A 15,237-nucleotide genomic window follows, 5' to 3' on the forward strand; every position below is an offset into this window, starting at 1 on the left:
CAAGGTAAAATGTATTTAGAGGACCCAAAGGACATTTGTGGGCTTCCCAGGTGAGGCTGGAGAAGGCGATGGCACCCCACTCCAGTACTCTTGCCTGGAAAATCCCATGGATGGAGGAGCCTGGTAGGCTGCAGTCCACGGGATCTCGAAGAGTCGGACATGACTGAGCGACTTCACTTTCACTTTTCACTTTCATGCATTGGAGAAGGAAATGGCACCGCACTCCAGTGTTCTTGCCTGGAGAATCCCAGGGACGGGGGAGCCTGGTGGGCTGCCATGTATGGGGTCGCACAGAGTCGGACACGACTAAAGCGACTTAGCAGCAGCAGCAGCAGGTAAGGCTACTGGTAAAGAATCCGCCTGCCAATGCAGGAGACATAAGAGATGTGGGTCTGATCCCTGGGTGGGGAAGATCCCTTGGAGGAGGGCATGGCAACCCACTTCAGTATTCTTGCCTGGAGAATCCCAGGGACAGAGGAGCCTGGTGGGCTACAGTCCATGGGGTCACAAAGAGTCAGACACAAATGAGGGGACTTGGCACACACAAGGACATTTGGTGACTGAGACAGAGAGAATTCAACAAACAGAATGTATAATGTGTTTAGTGATATGAGTGAATCTTCCTTAAATGAAGGGAGAACTGAGTCCACAGCTCAGAAGGCACTGTCTGAAAACTCCCAGGCTGACTGACAGAGGTACAGGTATAATTGTGTGTGTGTGTTGCACGGTGGGGGGGAGGTAGTTATAAGTTTGAAACAATTCCAGACATACAAGAACACTTCAGAATGAAAAAGAACTCTTGTTTTAAATATTTTATCACATTTCCTTGATCACATGCTTCTCTATCCATCCATCAATTCACCTCATTTTCTAATATATTTCCAAGTAAGTTACAGATGTCAGTACACTTTACCCAGTGCAATTCAGAACGCTTATTCATGAGAGTTCAATCTTTGTGTACATTGCTTTGAAGTAAAACTAACATGCATTGAAATGCTCAGATCTTTAGATACTATTTGTTGAGTTTAGACAAATGCATAAACCTTTAGCAAGATACAGAGTTACAGAGTATTTCCATCACCCTAGAAAGTTCCCTCCGGTCTTTATCGATCTCTGTCCACCCAAACTGGAGTGGCAGAAGGCGGGGCTCCATGTTCCCTGCGCACTGAGGATGCTCACAGCTAGACTAGGGTGCAGCCAGTCCTCTCTGGACTCAGTGCCCCCGGGGAGGGCTCAGGCCTCAGCCAGTTGCTGCAGCACCAAGAGGGACACGTACAGGGCAGACAGGGGCTTCTTGGCCTCCAGGTCCCAAGTCCCCTTGGGGTTGTCGGGGGCCACCCTCAGGCCACACTCCTGCAGCAGGCCAAAGGTGACGGCCAATCCCTCTTCCTGCAGCAAGACAAGGAGCTTGGGATCCAGGGTGAAGGGAATGTTCCAGGGGTACCGGAAGTTGGGCTCCAGGATGCTCTTCACCTGGAGGAAACAGGGTCAGCTGTTGCAGGCCAGCCTTTGAGGTTGGGAATCAAGACCTTCTATCCTGAGAGCCAGGGCCTCTAAGGGTCATGGGAGAAGGAGAGCGATGGAGTCAAGCGGCCCAGAACGCTCATCCTATTCTGACCCGTGGTCAGGGTGAGCTTGGATACGTTTCTGAAAATTGTTGAGCTTTGGTTTCTCAGTGCCAAAGGGTGATACTAACATCGACCTTGCTAAAGTGTGTTATCTGCAATTACATGTGTATATGTGTATCTGTGCAATGTGTGCATGTATGTGTGTACATCTGTACACACATGTACTTACATATACATATATGTGGAGGAAGACAATTTGCAAATTGTAACCATATGAGAAAAGCATGAGCCCCCAAACGTGCATTCCTGTGTGGCTCTTTTAGAACTGTGAGAATCCTCTGCTGGGGTTGCCATGGAGATGGAGACCCTCTTGAGGTGGACCCCATGCCCTGGGCCTGCTCTGCAGAGGGAGAGGCAGCCAGCGAGTTCCCAGCGGCCACACGGCTCTGTCCCCAGTGCCAGCTGGACCTTACATCACCTCTCTTTCCTCAGGATCATTCTTATCCCCGGTTCCCTCGCCCTTGTCCCAGGACGCTGGCCCCTTTGGGTTGATTTCTCACCAGCTCCCACTGCTGGAGCAGGATCCTCTTCTCCACGGACCAGGCCAGCAGCTCATGTTGGATGTCACTCAGCACTGGGGACAAGGGGACATTTGGGGAGAGAGAGTAATGAGGAGTCAGTGCTTTTTTCCTCACTGTGAACTAGGGACCCCAAGAGAGGAGAACCCTGAGGCAGAGGAATAAAACCCGTTAGGCGTGAAGGTCAAGTTCCCTCCTGCTCTTGGGATGGTCTCCAGGATGCTCTGTAACACAGTCCAGACTGGAGCCTGGAATCATCCACACCCAGTGATAGATTGGATGGACTAGGGCTGGTCTTTCTAGCTCTGGGCTGGTTCTATATCCTATGGTAAATTTATCTCACTGAGCCCTTCTGACCTTGCAGAGACTTATGATGTGAGATGAAGGTCATTAGAAAGATTTTAGAGACGTGTGTGCATGCGTGCTAAGTTGCTTCAGTCATGTCCAACTCTTTGTGACCCTATGGACTGTAGCCCTCCCCGCTCCTCTGTCGATGGGATTCTCCAGAAAAGGATACTGGAGGGGGCTGCCATGCCCTCCTCCAGGGGATCTTCCCCACCCAGGGATCGAACCTGCATCTCTTATGTCTCCTGCACTGGCGGGCAGGTTCTTTACCACGAGCACCACCTGGGACACCCTCATTAGAGAGGTGGCAGATGGCATCTAATCCCTTCCTTTCGGGTCTAGAGGCCAAATTTATGACATTCCCACATTTCCCTCAAGTCACTCTTACCCAGTAAGGCTTCAAGGAGGTAAATGATATGTTTTGACTCAAGCCACACATTTCCTGAGTCTTCCTGCATCTCATTTAGGAAGCTGCCCGTATGAATCCAAAGGTTCCCATCCAGCTAGAGGAGACCCGTATAAGTAGTTAAGACAACAACAATGATAATAGTGATAGCAATAGATATTGTGGTACAATTCTGCCAGTATCTTTTGAGTTTACAAGTGATTAGCTCAGGCAGGAGGGGGAGGGCTCTTTACCTCCCCCAGGAGATTCCAAGCAGCTGCAGCACGTGGGCTGCAAGCCCTGGACCTGGTCACTGTGCTGGGCCAGTATCTGGGGTCCCCTCTCCCCTCCTCAGCCCTCCTTTCCCGGGTATCTCAGTCGTCGACCTCCTAAACCTGCCCCTTCACAACTCTGATCGGCCTTAGGGAGAGTGGGACCCCTTTCTCACCATGTCTGTGAGGTCCTGCAGAGCCCCTTGGTCCCTGAGCTTGGCCAGGATGGTATGGAAAAGAGCATGTCGAATGTCCCTGGGGAGCTCAGCCACTGCCTCCATTTCTCTGGAAACCTCGTTTTGTAGGGACTTGAAATCTGTCCTCAGCATCAACATCAACCAGAAAGTGGGGGAAAATTCTTTGATTAGAAGGTTTGTGGTGTGGTAAGCTGGGCACCTCCATCCCATTTATCTGCCAACCAAAAGCATTTCTGTGGACGGCATGTTTGAATTCTGAGGATGGAGCTATCATAATAGGCTAGAAAGGTGGGCAGTCCTAGTGCTGAGAAGGGGCTGGGGGGTAGGGGGTGGGGGGAGTAGAAGGCTGGGAGGCGAGAAGGAAATTCTGGAAAGAGGTCATAGGAAGTGGAAGAAAATGACCAAGTGCTCAGTTCTGGGTCATGTCTAGAACAACGTGGATTCCTGTGATGGGCTCTAGAGATGAGAATCCTAGGTGCTCTGGGCCCAGTTTCCACATGTGTTGAGTGGGATGTTATGTGGATTACATGAGTTTACTAAGTAAAATGCTTGGGCGGGTAGCACCTGGCACGCATAGATTATCCATCTCATCATGTAACTGCCTGTATCATCTGTGACCACAGACACAATCAAGGCATGGTGTTGGGGGTTCTCTGCATCTCCTAGGAGACTTCAGGTGGCCTCCAGATGGTCTGCTAAGAGGGAGCAGTCCAGTGAGGCAGGAATTTCTGTTTGGCCCGTGGCTGTATCCCCACTGCTCAGAATAATGCCTGTTGTGCGAATAGTTTTCAGCAAGGGTTTGTTGTGTGCATGCATCCGTGAGTGAGTGAATGAATGAGTGGGGCTGTACAAAGCATCAGCTGGGAAGTAGAGCTCAGCTTTGTAAGTTGCGTGCACATCACCTTTTGGGTACTTAGCTTTGCAGTTTTCCACCCAGGAAGCCCAGGTTTCTTCTTCATAAATACTGACCTCGGCAAACGGGTTCCCGTGTTCTTCCTGGAAAGAGTCACAAGGGATCATCTCCCTTTCTCATCCCCCAGGTTTACTCTTGAGACGTTTTGGAGGGTCCTGCCCTCCTAACACCTCCTTCCTTTTGTTTAACCTCTTCCTCCCCCTATTCCAGCCCATCCCTCCACCTCCTTGGCCTTCCCAGACCCTTCCCATTCCACAGAAACTAGGGCCAGGCCCCAGAGCAGTGGTGGCAAAGGCAGGGGCCACCTGCTCTGCTCTCCAGATGTGTATTTGCCATTAGGACCCCACCCCAGTCCCAGCAAACACACACTCACCAGTTGCGAGGATGGGACATCTTATGGTGCCTAGAAGGGAAATTTACTTCCCCATCCAAGAGTTAGTCTGTGAGAACACTCGGTTTCTCTGAACTTCTGCCCCTTACTTCCCTGAACCCGCCCGGTTTGTGTCCACCCCTTCCCCTTGCCCAAGGTGCCAGAGCCAGTACCATGGGTAAGGACAGCAAAGGCAAGCACCTGGGACTTGGGTTGTGACGGGAGGCTTTGGGAAGGGATCGGAGCCCACTTTCCTGGCTGTAAGATCACCCACTCACCCATCGCTGATTGCATCTTCCATTTCTCTGGAAAGATAAGCAGAAGGGCTCATTCGCCAAGAGTTAACCTCCCCTCCCCCAAAACACACACACAAACACAAACCCCCATTAGCTGTCCTGGTATTCAAAGGAGAAAAGTGGCTTTCTCTGTGACCACAAAGGTCTATGGCTTGTGAAAGACAGAGAAGATAGCAGGCTATGGAGGAAGAAGGGAAGTTTTCCTCTGGGTCTGCACTGCAGATTAACACCTGGGCTAAACACCTTGCACCGCTCTTATTAGCATCCAGAGAGGGTCAGGGCTCAGCAGGGCCTGGGGGCTTGGCAGAGAACCTGTCCCCTGAGGAACTCACCTTCGGAAAAGACCTTCTGCTTGTCATCATCTGAGATGGAAAGAATTTCTGGATGGGGAAGAAGGCAGGTCAGGAGAGCCCAGGTTATTCCTGGTGGAGGGGTCCGATCCCACTTTCCTGGCTCTAAAATAACTCGCTCACCTAGTGACATCCGCAGCTCCTGCAGTTTCTCGAGGCACTTTTTCTCCCCTCCCATCTCCTCTCCCTCCTCCTCCCAGCCTCTCTACCTCCTCCCTGTTCCCTCTTATTTCTCACCTCTCAGCTGACACAATGCCTGGAGACAGGGAACCTTGGCAAGTACCGCCACCCCCTCCCCCTCCCCCAGGACTCTGCTTCAGGATTCAGAAGAGAGAGGTGGCTGTCTGCGGGGCCAAGGGGCCTGTGTCTGGGTCAAGGGCAGGGGAAGAAACGAGGAGGTGGTGGAGGACCTGGCTGGAGGAGTCTTTCCTGTAGAACTGAGTGCCTTGTGTGGCTGCTGCCTTGAAACTGAGGTCTAGGCACAGACCCCGCCCAACTCAGGAACTCATCTTCTGGGAAGGTTTTCTGCTTGTCATCATCTGAGATGAGAAGAATGGCTGCAAGGGGAAGAAGCCAGGTCAGGAGAGCCCAGGTTATTCCTGCTGGATCCTTTCACACGCCTGCACCCATAGCCCTCTCCCCTCACCCTCCGGCCTGAATGGTGCAGAGAGGCCCCGCACGCCCCCTCGTGGTCAGGGCACAACTTGCAGGCAGGATTGTGATGATCCTCTTTCTCTTGAGTCCCGCTGTCTTCGGTTCCTACCCGCTAACACCTAGAGATTTCTTCAACAAAATTAGAGATACCAAGGGAACATTTTAGGCAAAAATGGGCTCAATAAAGGAGAGAAATGGTAGGGACCTAACAGAAGCAGAAGATATTAAGAAGAGGTGGCAAGAATACACGGAAGAACTGTACAAAAAAGATCTTCATGACCCAGATAATCACGATGGTGTGATCACTCACCTAGAGCCAGACATCCTGGAATGTGAAGTCAAGTGGGCCTTAGGAAGCATCACTATGAACAAAGCTAGTGGAGGTGATGGAATTCCAGTGGAGCTATTTCAAATCCTGAAAGATGATGCTATGAAAGTGCTGCACTCAATATGCCAGCAAATTTGGAAAACTCAGCAGTGGCCACAGGACTGGAAAAGTCAGTTTTCATTCCAATCCCAAAGAAAGGCAATGCCAAAGAATGCTCAAACTACTGCACAATTGCACTCATCTCACATGCTAGTAAAGTAATGCTTAAAATTCTCCAAGCCAGGTTTCAGCAATACATGAACCGTGAACTTCCAGATGTTCAAGCTGGTTTTAGAAAAGGCAGAGGAATCAGAGATCAAATTGCCAACATCCGATGGATCATAGAAAAAGCGAGAGAATTTCAGAAGAATAGCTTCTTCTGTTTTATTGACTATGCCAAAGCCTTTGACTGTGTGGGTCACAATAAACTGTGGAAAATTCTGAAGAGATGGGAATACCAGACCACCTGACCTGCCTCTTGAGAAATCTGTATGTAGGTCAGGAAGCAACAGTTAGAACTGGACATGGAACAACAAACTGGTTCCAAATAGAAAAAGGAGTACGTCAAGGCTGTATATTGTCACCCTGCTTATTTAACTTATATGCAGAGTACATCATGAGAAACGCTGGGCTGGAGGAAGCACAAGCTGGAATCAAGATTGCCAGGAGAAATATCAATAAACCTCAGCTATGCAGATGACACCACCCTTATGGCAGAAAGTGAAGAAGAACTAAAGAGCCTCTTGATGAAGTTGAAAGAGGAGAGTGAAAAAGTTGGCTTAAAGCTCAACATTCAGAAAACGAAGATCATGGCATCTGGTCCCATCACTTCATGGCAAATAGATGGGGAAACACTGGAAACAGTGGCTGACTTTATTTTGGAAGGCTCCAAAATCACTGCAGATGGTGATTGCAGCCATGAAATTAAAAGATGCTTACTCCTTGGAAGGAAAGTTATGATCAACCAAGATAGCATATTTAAAAGCAGAGACATTACTTTGCCAGCAAAGGTCCATCTAGTAAAGACTACGGTTTTTCCAGTGGTCATGTATGGATGTGAGAGTTGGGCTATGAAGAAAGCTGAGTGCAGAAGAATTGATGCTTTTGAACTGTGGTGTTGGAAAAGACTCTTGAGAGTCCCTTGGACTGCAAGGAGGTCCAACCAGTCCATTCTAAAGGAGATCAGCCCTGGGTGTTCATTGGAAGGACTGATGTTGAAGCTGAAACTCCAATCCTTTGGCCACCTAATGCAAAGAGCTGACTCATTTGAGAAAACCCTGATGCCGGGAAAGATTGAAGGCAGGAGGAAAACGGGATGACAGAGGATGAGATGGCTGGATGGCATCACGGACACAATGGACGTGGGTTTGGGTGGACTCTGGGAGTTGGTGATGGACAGGGAGGCCTGGTGTGCTGCGATTCATGGGGTCACAAAGAGTTGGACACGACTGAGCGACTTTACTGAACACTTAGAAAACATGTTTTTGAAAATGAGGCTCCTTCTCATCCCCTCCTAAATAAATAACACTTTGTCATTTCCCACGCTTGTTAATAACACTACCATCTCCTGATGACCTCTGCACAGTCTCTGGTCTCTCTCTAAATTAGCCGTGAATCCCATCTTTGTCTCTGCTCTCAGTAGGACTGGCCCTTTTTCTGGAAGCTGAGGTCCTCTGACCCCATGAGACTGGAGAGCTCGATTCTTTTCACCTGCTGTCGACAGGTGGCGACTGATGCCAGCACCCAGCCTTGATGAGATGTTACAGAGGGGGTGCTATAGGTGTGTGTGCGTGTGTGTGTGTTGAGGGCATCCTCTCCCCTTGGACCTCAGCTGTGTCAGGACAGCGTGCATGCGAGCGTGCGTGTGTGTGTGTGTGTTGAGGGCACCTTCTGCCCTTGGACCTCAGCTGTGTCAGGACGGCCTGTATGTGTGTGTGTTGAGGGCACCTTCCCCCCTTGGACCTCAGCTGCGTCAGGATGGCCTCTAGCTGGGTCTCAGCATTTGAGAGAGGGGACACCAAGGACGCTGAGCTGTGTTCCCAGTGCTCACCATTCCTCCTGGGTGTGTGGTTGGTGTTTGATGACACTAGTTCACTGATGTGAAGTCAGAACCCAAAGCGAGGGTGTGTGTATTGGGGGCTGAACACTTTGAGGCTAGTGAGGGAAAGACATATTAATAGATAAATTCCTGTGTTCTGTTGTTGGGGTGTCCCTGGTGGCTCAGATGGTAGAGAATCCGCCTGCAATGCGGGAGACCCGGGTTCGATCCCTGGGTTGGGAAGATGCCCTGGAGGAGGAAATGGCCTTACTACATCTGCAGTTCTGTTTATGACGAGCCACTGTGTTATGAGCTTTACCTGGGCTTACGGGGCTCTGCGGCTCCCCGAGGTGAGCTGCCGAGAGTGGCAGGGCCTTGAATACATAGACTTGGTCGGGATCGGGGCTGCTCTTTGCCTGGTGCTAAGGACACCCCACGTTGGGCCCCCTTGTGTCTGTCTCCGCATGGGACACTGCCTCTGGGTCTCCGTGTGCTCATGGTTCGGTCTTGCAGGCTTGGAGGTGGCTGTGGGAGGCTGAGAAACCGTACTCCTCCCCTTCTCCAGCAGGGAGGGAAGCCAGGGTGGCCTCTGGGTGGTCTCCCACTCCCCCCGACCCCTTTCAGGCCCTGCTCACCTCGGGCATTCTCCCGGAACACCAGCTGCTTCCTCTTATAGGCCATCACGGTGCCCTGGGGCAGAGTCAGCGTCCTTTCTCTCACTTTGAGACTCGACCCGTCTCCTGTGCTCTGGGGAGAGAAGCCAGGCAATACGGTCATGTGTGCATGAGCGCATGAGCTTCTAGAAGCTCACGAGCTGAGGACCCAGCAGCCTCCTGCCCTCCCACCCCCCCATCCTGGTCCTGATTTCCAGTTACCCGTTTTTTTTCTTCTTTGCTCTAGTATTTACCTTCACGTCTCTCAATGTCATGTTTTTATTGCATGTATATGGGCGCCCTGTGGACCAGTCAAGCTAACACACAAAACTAACCGTCACATGGAGTTATTCCTGTATTCTAGGAGACCCGGACACCGATTAACATATATCCTCATATGACTTGGGTGAGTGGGATGGTGGGGGGCTGGGAGGGAGGCACCCAGGGGAGGGAATATATGTGTACATGGCCAATCCAGTTCACTTACAGCAGAAACTAACACAGCATTGCAAAGCAATTACACGCCAGTAAAAAAAATGTATCATCATAAGCTCTTGGTAGATGCTATTATTTTAATTATTTTGGATCAGGGAGCTGTTCCTCAGAAACACAATGTCCTCAGGCAGCCTCATGAGTCACTGGCTCTCCAGAATCAGCTCTGTGCTTTGATCCCCCAGGATGCCTCCTACCCTTGAGTTCCTAAGAGAGAGTCCAGTGTAGACCAATGCCACGGGAAGCTCAGACGTACTTAAACACAGGCGGTACCAGGCAAAACTGATGTGGCCGTGAATCAGGGTGAGAAGCAAGCTGTTTTCACAGCATCTCAGCCCAGGAGCTGATATTTAGAACCTTGCTGGACCCTGTGAGCAGTTGTGCTATGTGAAAGGATGCTGGGTTTTCTTCTATTTTCACAAAGTCCAGTTGCCCAGCCCAAGTAGATGGAAACCCAAAGCTGAACATCAAAATGTCCTTCAGATTAGAGTCGTGTTTTATTTATTTCAGGTTTCTTTGGAACTAAATGATGCAGGTGGGATCTGGCCTCTCCCAGGACAAATTAACCGATTTGGGGAAAGTTAGTTCATATTTCAGGCTATTTTTTTTTTCCCTTTTTAGTTTCTAAGTCTCTTAAATGAGGACAACTTACACACAGTATGTTGCATAGAAAACATGTTATAACACACATGCAATTTCTTTATCTCTGCAAATCCTAGCCGATATTGCATACATATTTGATATATTAGTTTAAGTCAATTTTGAAAGATTATAATTGGCCATCATGAGTTTGTGTACATCATATGTGCTTGAACATATTTAAATCTGAATCTATAAACTTTCTGCTTCAGGTATCACAGTATTTAGGGTGTTTTAACTGCCAAAGTTTTGTTTTGTGTTAATGATTCCTCGGGCTTCTCAAGTGGCTCAATGATAAAGAACCCGCCTGCAATGCAAGAAACACAAATTCGATCCCTGACTGGATTGGGAAGATTCCCTGGGGAAGGAAGTGGTGACCCACTCTGGTATTCTTGCCTGCGAAACCTTATGGACAGAGGAGCCTGGTGGGCTACAGTCAGCCCATAGGTCTCAGAGCTGGACATGAATTAGCGACTAAACAATAATTCCTTGTTTCCTCTAGCAAATCACACAAGAATATAGTACAGCGACTACACTTTAGTAACTTCAAGGATCTATCATTTGCCCAAAGCAAAATATAATCTCAAATAATTAAACCTATTGCCCATTTTATCACTATGGAATAATCCCATGTACTGAAATACTAAAGGGAGGATGTTAGATGGACTCTCAGGTCAGGGGTCAGGCTTCCTCAGCACATGAGAAGTGGGGAGTAATCCCACTCACCCCCCCTGCCCCGAAACCAGGTCCTAAGTAATGACTCCACTTACCCCAGCCCCTGAAAAGAGGTCCTAAGAGGGACCAGGGTCCCTGGGAAGGGACGCTGGGCTGGCTGTGCTCTTGGGGCCCTACCCCACTTCAGGACAACACGATACCTTGGCATAAAAACTCCAAGGGATAGAGAATTTGCCCGTGGCATTCACACTGCCGCTGTCCTGCAGGACGGTTCTGTTGATCAGTTTCACAGCCGCTGTCACCACATACAGGTTGTCCCCTCTGGTCCGGCACTCCTTCAGAAATGACGGCTCTTGATCCAACACTTTCCTAGCGGACATAAAGGAGGAGGAGGGTCAGAGTGCGAAAGAGATGGCTTCTCAGGTTTCTCCTCTCCTTAGGACCCTGAAGCGTGCAGAGCCTGTGTGGAGCCCTAAACGGTGGGAAGGTACTGGCTTTTAGGCTAAGAAGGATGTCTCTGGCATGCGTGATGGAGAGGCCTCCTTCTCTTATGGGGGGATGGGTGTGAGAGTACCCAAGCCAACTTCTTAAGGCTTTCCAAAATTATGTTATTGCTTTTAGAGGGCAGTTTATAGATCTCCAGCTCTAGGGCCTCTCACCAGAAGATCCAGAAGTAGACAAGTCTAGATGGTGGAGAACAGTCCTTAGGAGATCCTGCTGTCAAACCTGGGGACCTCCACACCCACCCTTGTCCAGAGACATAGTCAGGGTGGGATGTGGAGAACACAGATAAAGTATGATGACGCTGGGAGGATTTTGGATGATTTTTTTTCTTGACTAGTATGGGTAGGTGTTTATGGATTGAACATCCTTGGTAGGTGGGTAGGCCTGGCTTGAAGATGTAAGTTTGGGTGGGAGATGCGAGCGGTGTGAAGTCCTGAAAGAAAATTTCATCTCCATTTCACTTCTGAGACTCATCCCTGATTCCACTCAAGGCCCCTGCTAGGGTTGGTGCCCTGGATATCAGCCGTGTGGAAGCCTGAGAAATTTCTAGATTGCTTTTCAGTGGAGGGGATCACTGAGGATCCAGGGCTGAGCCCTTGGAGTACAGTTCAAGCCACTTATTTTTCAGTTGCTAAGTCATGTCTGACTCTTTGAGATCCCATGATCTACAGCTTGCCAGGCTCTTCTGTACTCTGCGGTCTCCCGAAGTTTGCTCAAATTCTTATTCATTGAGTTGGTGATGCTCTCTAACCATCTCATCCTCTGCTGCCCTCTTCTCCTTCTGCCTTCTATCTTTCCCAACATCAGGGTCTTTTCCAATGAGCTGGTTCTTCGCATCAGGTGGTCAAAATATTGGAGCTTCAGCAAGAGTCCTTCTGATGAATATTCACAGTTGATTTCCTTTAGGATTGACTGGTTTCATCTTGTAGTCGAAGAGACTCGCAAGAGTCTTCTCTAGCACAACAATTCAAAAGCATCAATTCTTCGGCACTCAGCCTTCTTTATGGTCCGACTCTTACATCCATATGTGACTACTGGAAAACCATAGCTTTGACTAGATGAACTTTTTCGCCAAAGTGATGTCTCTGATTTTGAATACACCGTCTAGGTTTGTCATCACTTTCCTTCTAAGAAGAAGTCATCTTTTAATTTCATGGCTGCAGTCACTGTCCTCAGTGATTTTGGAGCCCAGGAAAATAAAATCTGTCACCGTTTCCACTTTCCCCTCTTCTTTTTGCCATGAAGTGATAGGATCGGATGCCATGATGTTAGTTTTTTTTTTTTTTTTAATGTTGAATTTCAACTCAGCTTTTTCACTCTGCTCTCAAGCTGCTTATCTGGTGTCTAAGGGCTGCGTTATCTGATATCTACTTACTTCCTGAGCCTCATTTTCCATCACCTTCATCTTGGTTGGCTAAGCTGCAGCCTCCCCCCTCCAACATCTTGACAATACCCACCTCTGCCCTGCCTCATTGCCTTTAACCCCTCCTCTGGATCCCTTTCATCCCGCTCTTGCTTGCTTCTTTCATTCTTAAGGTCTGAACTCAACTCAGCCCCTCCGAGACCTAAACAGACTACCCTCCCTCCAGGCATTCTCTGTTACTTCTTCCTGTCTTACCTTCAGAGCCCCCATCACAAACTGTGATTACCTCTGTAGCTGAAACACGTTGCAGCCTCCACATCCCATTTCTTAAAAATCTAACTGCCTTTTTATATTTAAAGCTTTGATCTCAGACTTACTGATCTTACTTGAAAATAGCTGATACAATTTATTCTAGAATTTTCTCTTTATTTATCAAGGAGAAAAATGGTTTTTATTTTCTTAGTTCCAGAAGCCCAGATATTTTCCTGCAAGACAGTCTTTGCAGATGCTACTTCCAATAAGGGCTGGCAAGACACAAGGAAGACAGAAATTGGGCAATGCCCTGTCAAAGTAATTTCTGTTGAGTTTCTAGTTGCTTCCTTAACATGGGCTTCCACCTTTGTTGCCTTCATAAAAATCTATTTAAACTGGCATCTCAGTTTTTAAAAGGCATAAAGACTTAAGTTCTTTGTTAAGTTCTTAGAGATTCATTGGCTATCCATCTTTGCCTATATGCATGGAGGTAAATTAAATCACTGGACACTTGCAGAGTTTAATTAAAAAGTCTCAGAGTCTTTGTCTCATTTAAATTAATATTTTATTAATTTATTTTTTATTGATTATTTCCTCACTCCCTGTCCTTTGCCTGTCTACATTAATTAAAAGTGCCTTTCAGTTCAGTTCAGTCGCTCAGTCGTGCCTGACTCTTTGCAACCCCTTGAACCTCAGCTTGCCAGGCCTCCCTGTCCATCATCAACTCCCAGAGTTTACTCAAACTCATGTCCATTGAGTCGGTGATGCCATCTAACCATCTCATCCTCTGTCATCTCCTCCTCCTCCTGCCTTCAACCTTTCCCAACATCAGGGTCTTTTCCAATGAGTCAACTTTTCGCATCAGGTGGCCAAAATATTGGAGTTTCAGTTTTAACATCAGTCCTTCCAATGAACACCCAGGACTGATTTCCTCTAGGATGGACTGGTTGGATCACCTTGCAGTCCAAGGGACTCTCAAGAGTCTTCTCCAACACCACAGTTCAAAAACATCAATTCTTCAGTGCTCAGTTTTCTTTACAGTCCAACTCTCACATCCATACATGACCACTGGAAAAACCATAGCCTTCTAGACAGACCTTTGTTGGCAAAGTAATATCTTTGCTTTTGAATATGCTATCTAGGTTGGACATAACTTTTCTTCCAAGGAGTAAGTGTCTTTTAATTTCATGGCTGCAATCACCATCTGCAGTGATTTTGGAGACCCCCAAAATAAAGTCAACCACTATTTCCAGTGTTTCCCCATCTATTTGCCATGAAGTAATGGGACCAGATGCCATGATCTTCGTTTTCTGAATGTTGAGCTTTAAGCCAACTTTTTCACTCTCCTCTTTCACCTTCATCAAGAGGCTCTTTAGTTCTTCTTCACTTTCTGCCATAAGGGTGGTGTCATCTGCATATCTGAGGTTATTGATAATTCTCCCAGCAATCTTGATTCCAGTTGGTGCTTCCTCCAGCCCAACATTTCTCATGATGTACTCTGCATATAAGTTAAATAAGCAGGGTGACAATATACAGCCTTGACGTACTCCTTTTCCTATTTGGAACCAGTCTGTTGTTCCATGTCCAGTTCTAACTGTTGCTTCCTGACCTGCATACAGGTTTCTCAAGATAGGGCAGAGATATTTATATCTTGTTATTATTCAATGCCCATCACATAATAGCACAGTAATGGGTAACTACTGTTTTAATAAGTGTGTATAAGATAATGACCATTAGTTTCATGAATGAGTGAATGCATAGATATCTAAGAAGAGCAGCATGATATGGGATGTCATTTTCTTCCTTCTGAACCTCAGCAACAAGCTCTGCTAGACGCCTCCTTGCCCATGAGGAGAGCCCTTGGGGCTCCCTGACCCGTTCTTCCTCTCCCCTGGCCTCACCTCTTCTGGAGGTCTTCCCAGTCGCATGGTGAGATGGTAACAGACTGAACCTCCAGGGAGCATTCATAGGACTGGTTAGCCTTCCCCGACACACTCACTTCTAGCCCAGCAGTCACATCTACCTCAGCTGCCCCCTTCCAGACCATTTTGTCAATGAAGACAAATTTTTCTGTCACTACAGGCTCTGGGGATAGAAAAAAATGACCTTAGTTTTAGCCAAGAATTCACTCTGGAACAGCTGGTGTGGGGAATAGAATAACCGAGTCCTCTTTTTATCCTAATCCTCTTAAAAAAAAAAAAATATATATATATATATATATATATTTGTGAATTGTTATTTACTTAGCCACTCCCCATGGGATCTTACTTTCCCCATCCGGGACTGAACTCGAGTTCTCTGCAGTGGAAGTGCAGAGTCTTAACCT

General features: G+C 48.0%; 1 protein-coding gene across 1 annotated transcript in view; it reads right to left on the minus strand.

Moving 5' to 3' along the window:
• Positions 1–779: 779 nt before the first annotated feature.
• The window catches only part of LOC120879130 (gasdermin-C-like), a 17,331-nt gene continuing 2,873 nt past the window's right edge, over positions 780–15,237 (minus strand). Inside the window, exons 3-13 of the mRNA XM_040262180.1 lie at positions 14,813–14,996; positions 10,993–11,161; positions 8,969–9,080; positions 5,650–5,831; positions 5,512–5,530; positions 5,257–5,304; positions 4,907–4,933; positions 3,325–3,548; positions 2,880–2,994; positions 2,129–2,202; positions 780–1,473 (exon numbers count right to left, since the gene is read on the minus strand). Coding sequence (XP_040118114.1) covers positions 1,234–1,473; positions 2,129–2,202; positions 2,880–2,994; positions 3,325–3,548; positions 4,907–4,933; positions 5,257–5,304; positions 5,512–5,530; positions 5,650–5,831; positions 8,969–9,080; positions 10,993–11,161; positions 14,813–14,996 — 1,394 coding nt within the window. The 3' untranslated portion in view covers positions 780–1,233. The remainder of the gene's footprint in view (positions 1,474–2,128; positions 2,203–2,879; positions 2,995–3,324; positions 3,549–4,906; positions 4,934–5,256; positions 5,305–5,511; positions 5,531–5,649; positions 5,832–8,968; positions 9,081–10,992; positions 11,162–14,812; positions 14,997–15,237) is intronic.

This window comes from Oryx dammah, unplaced genomic scaffold (assembly GCF_014754425.2).
Source record: "Oryx dammah isolate SB20612 unplaced genomic scaffold, SCBI_Odam_1.1 HiC_scaffold_19, whole genome shotgun sequence".
In the NCBI taxonomy this organism is placed as follows: Eukaryota; Metazoa; Chordata; class Mammalia; order Artiodactyla; family Bovidae; genus Oryx; species Oryx dammah.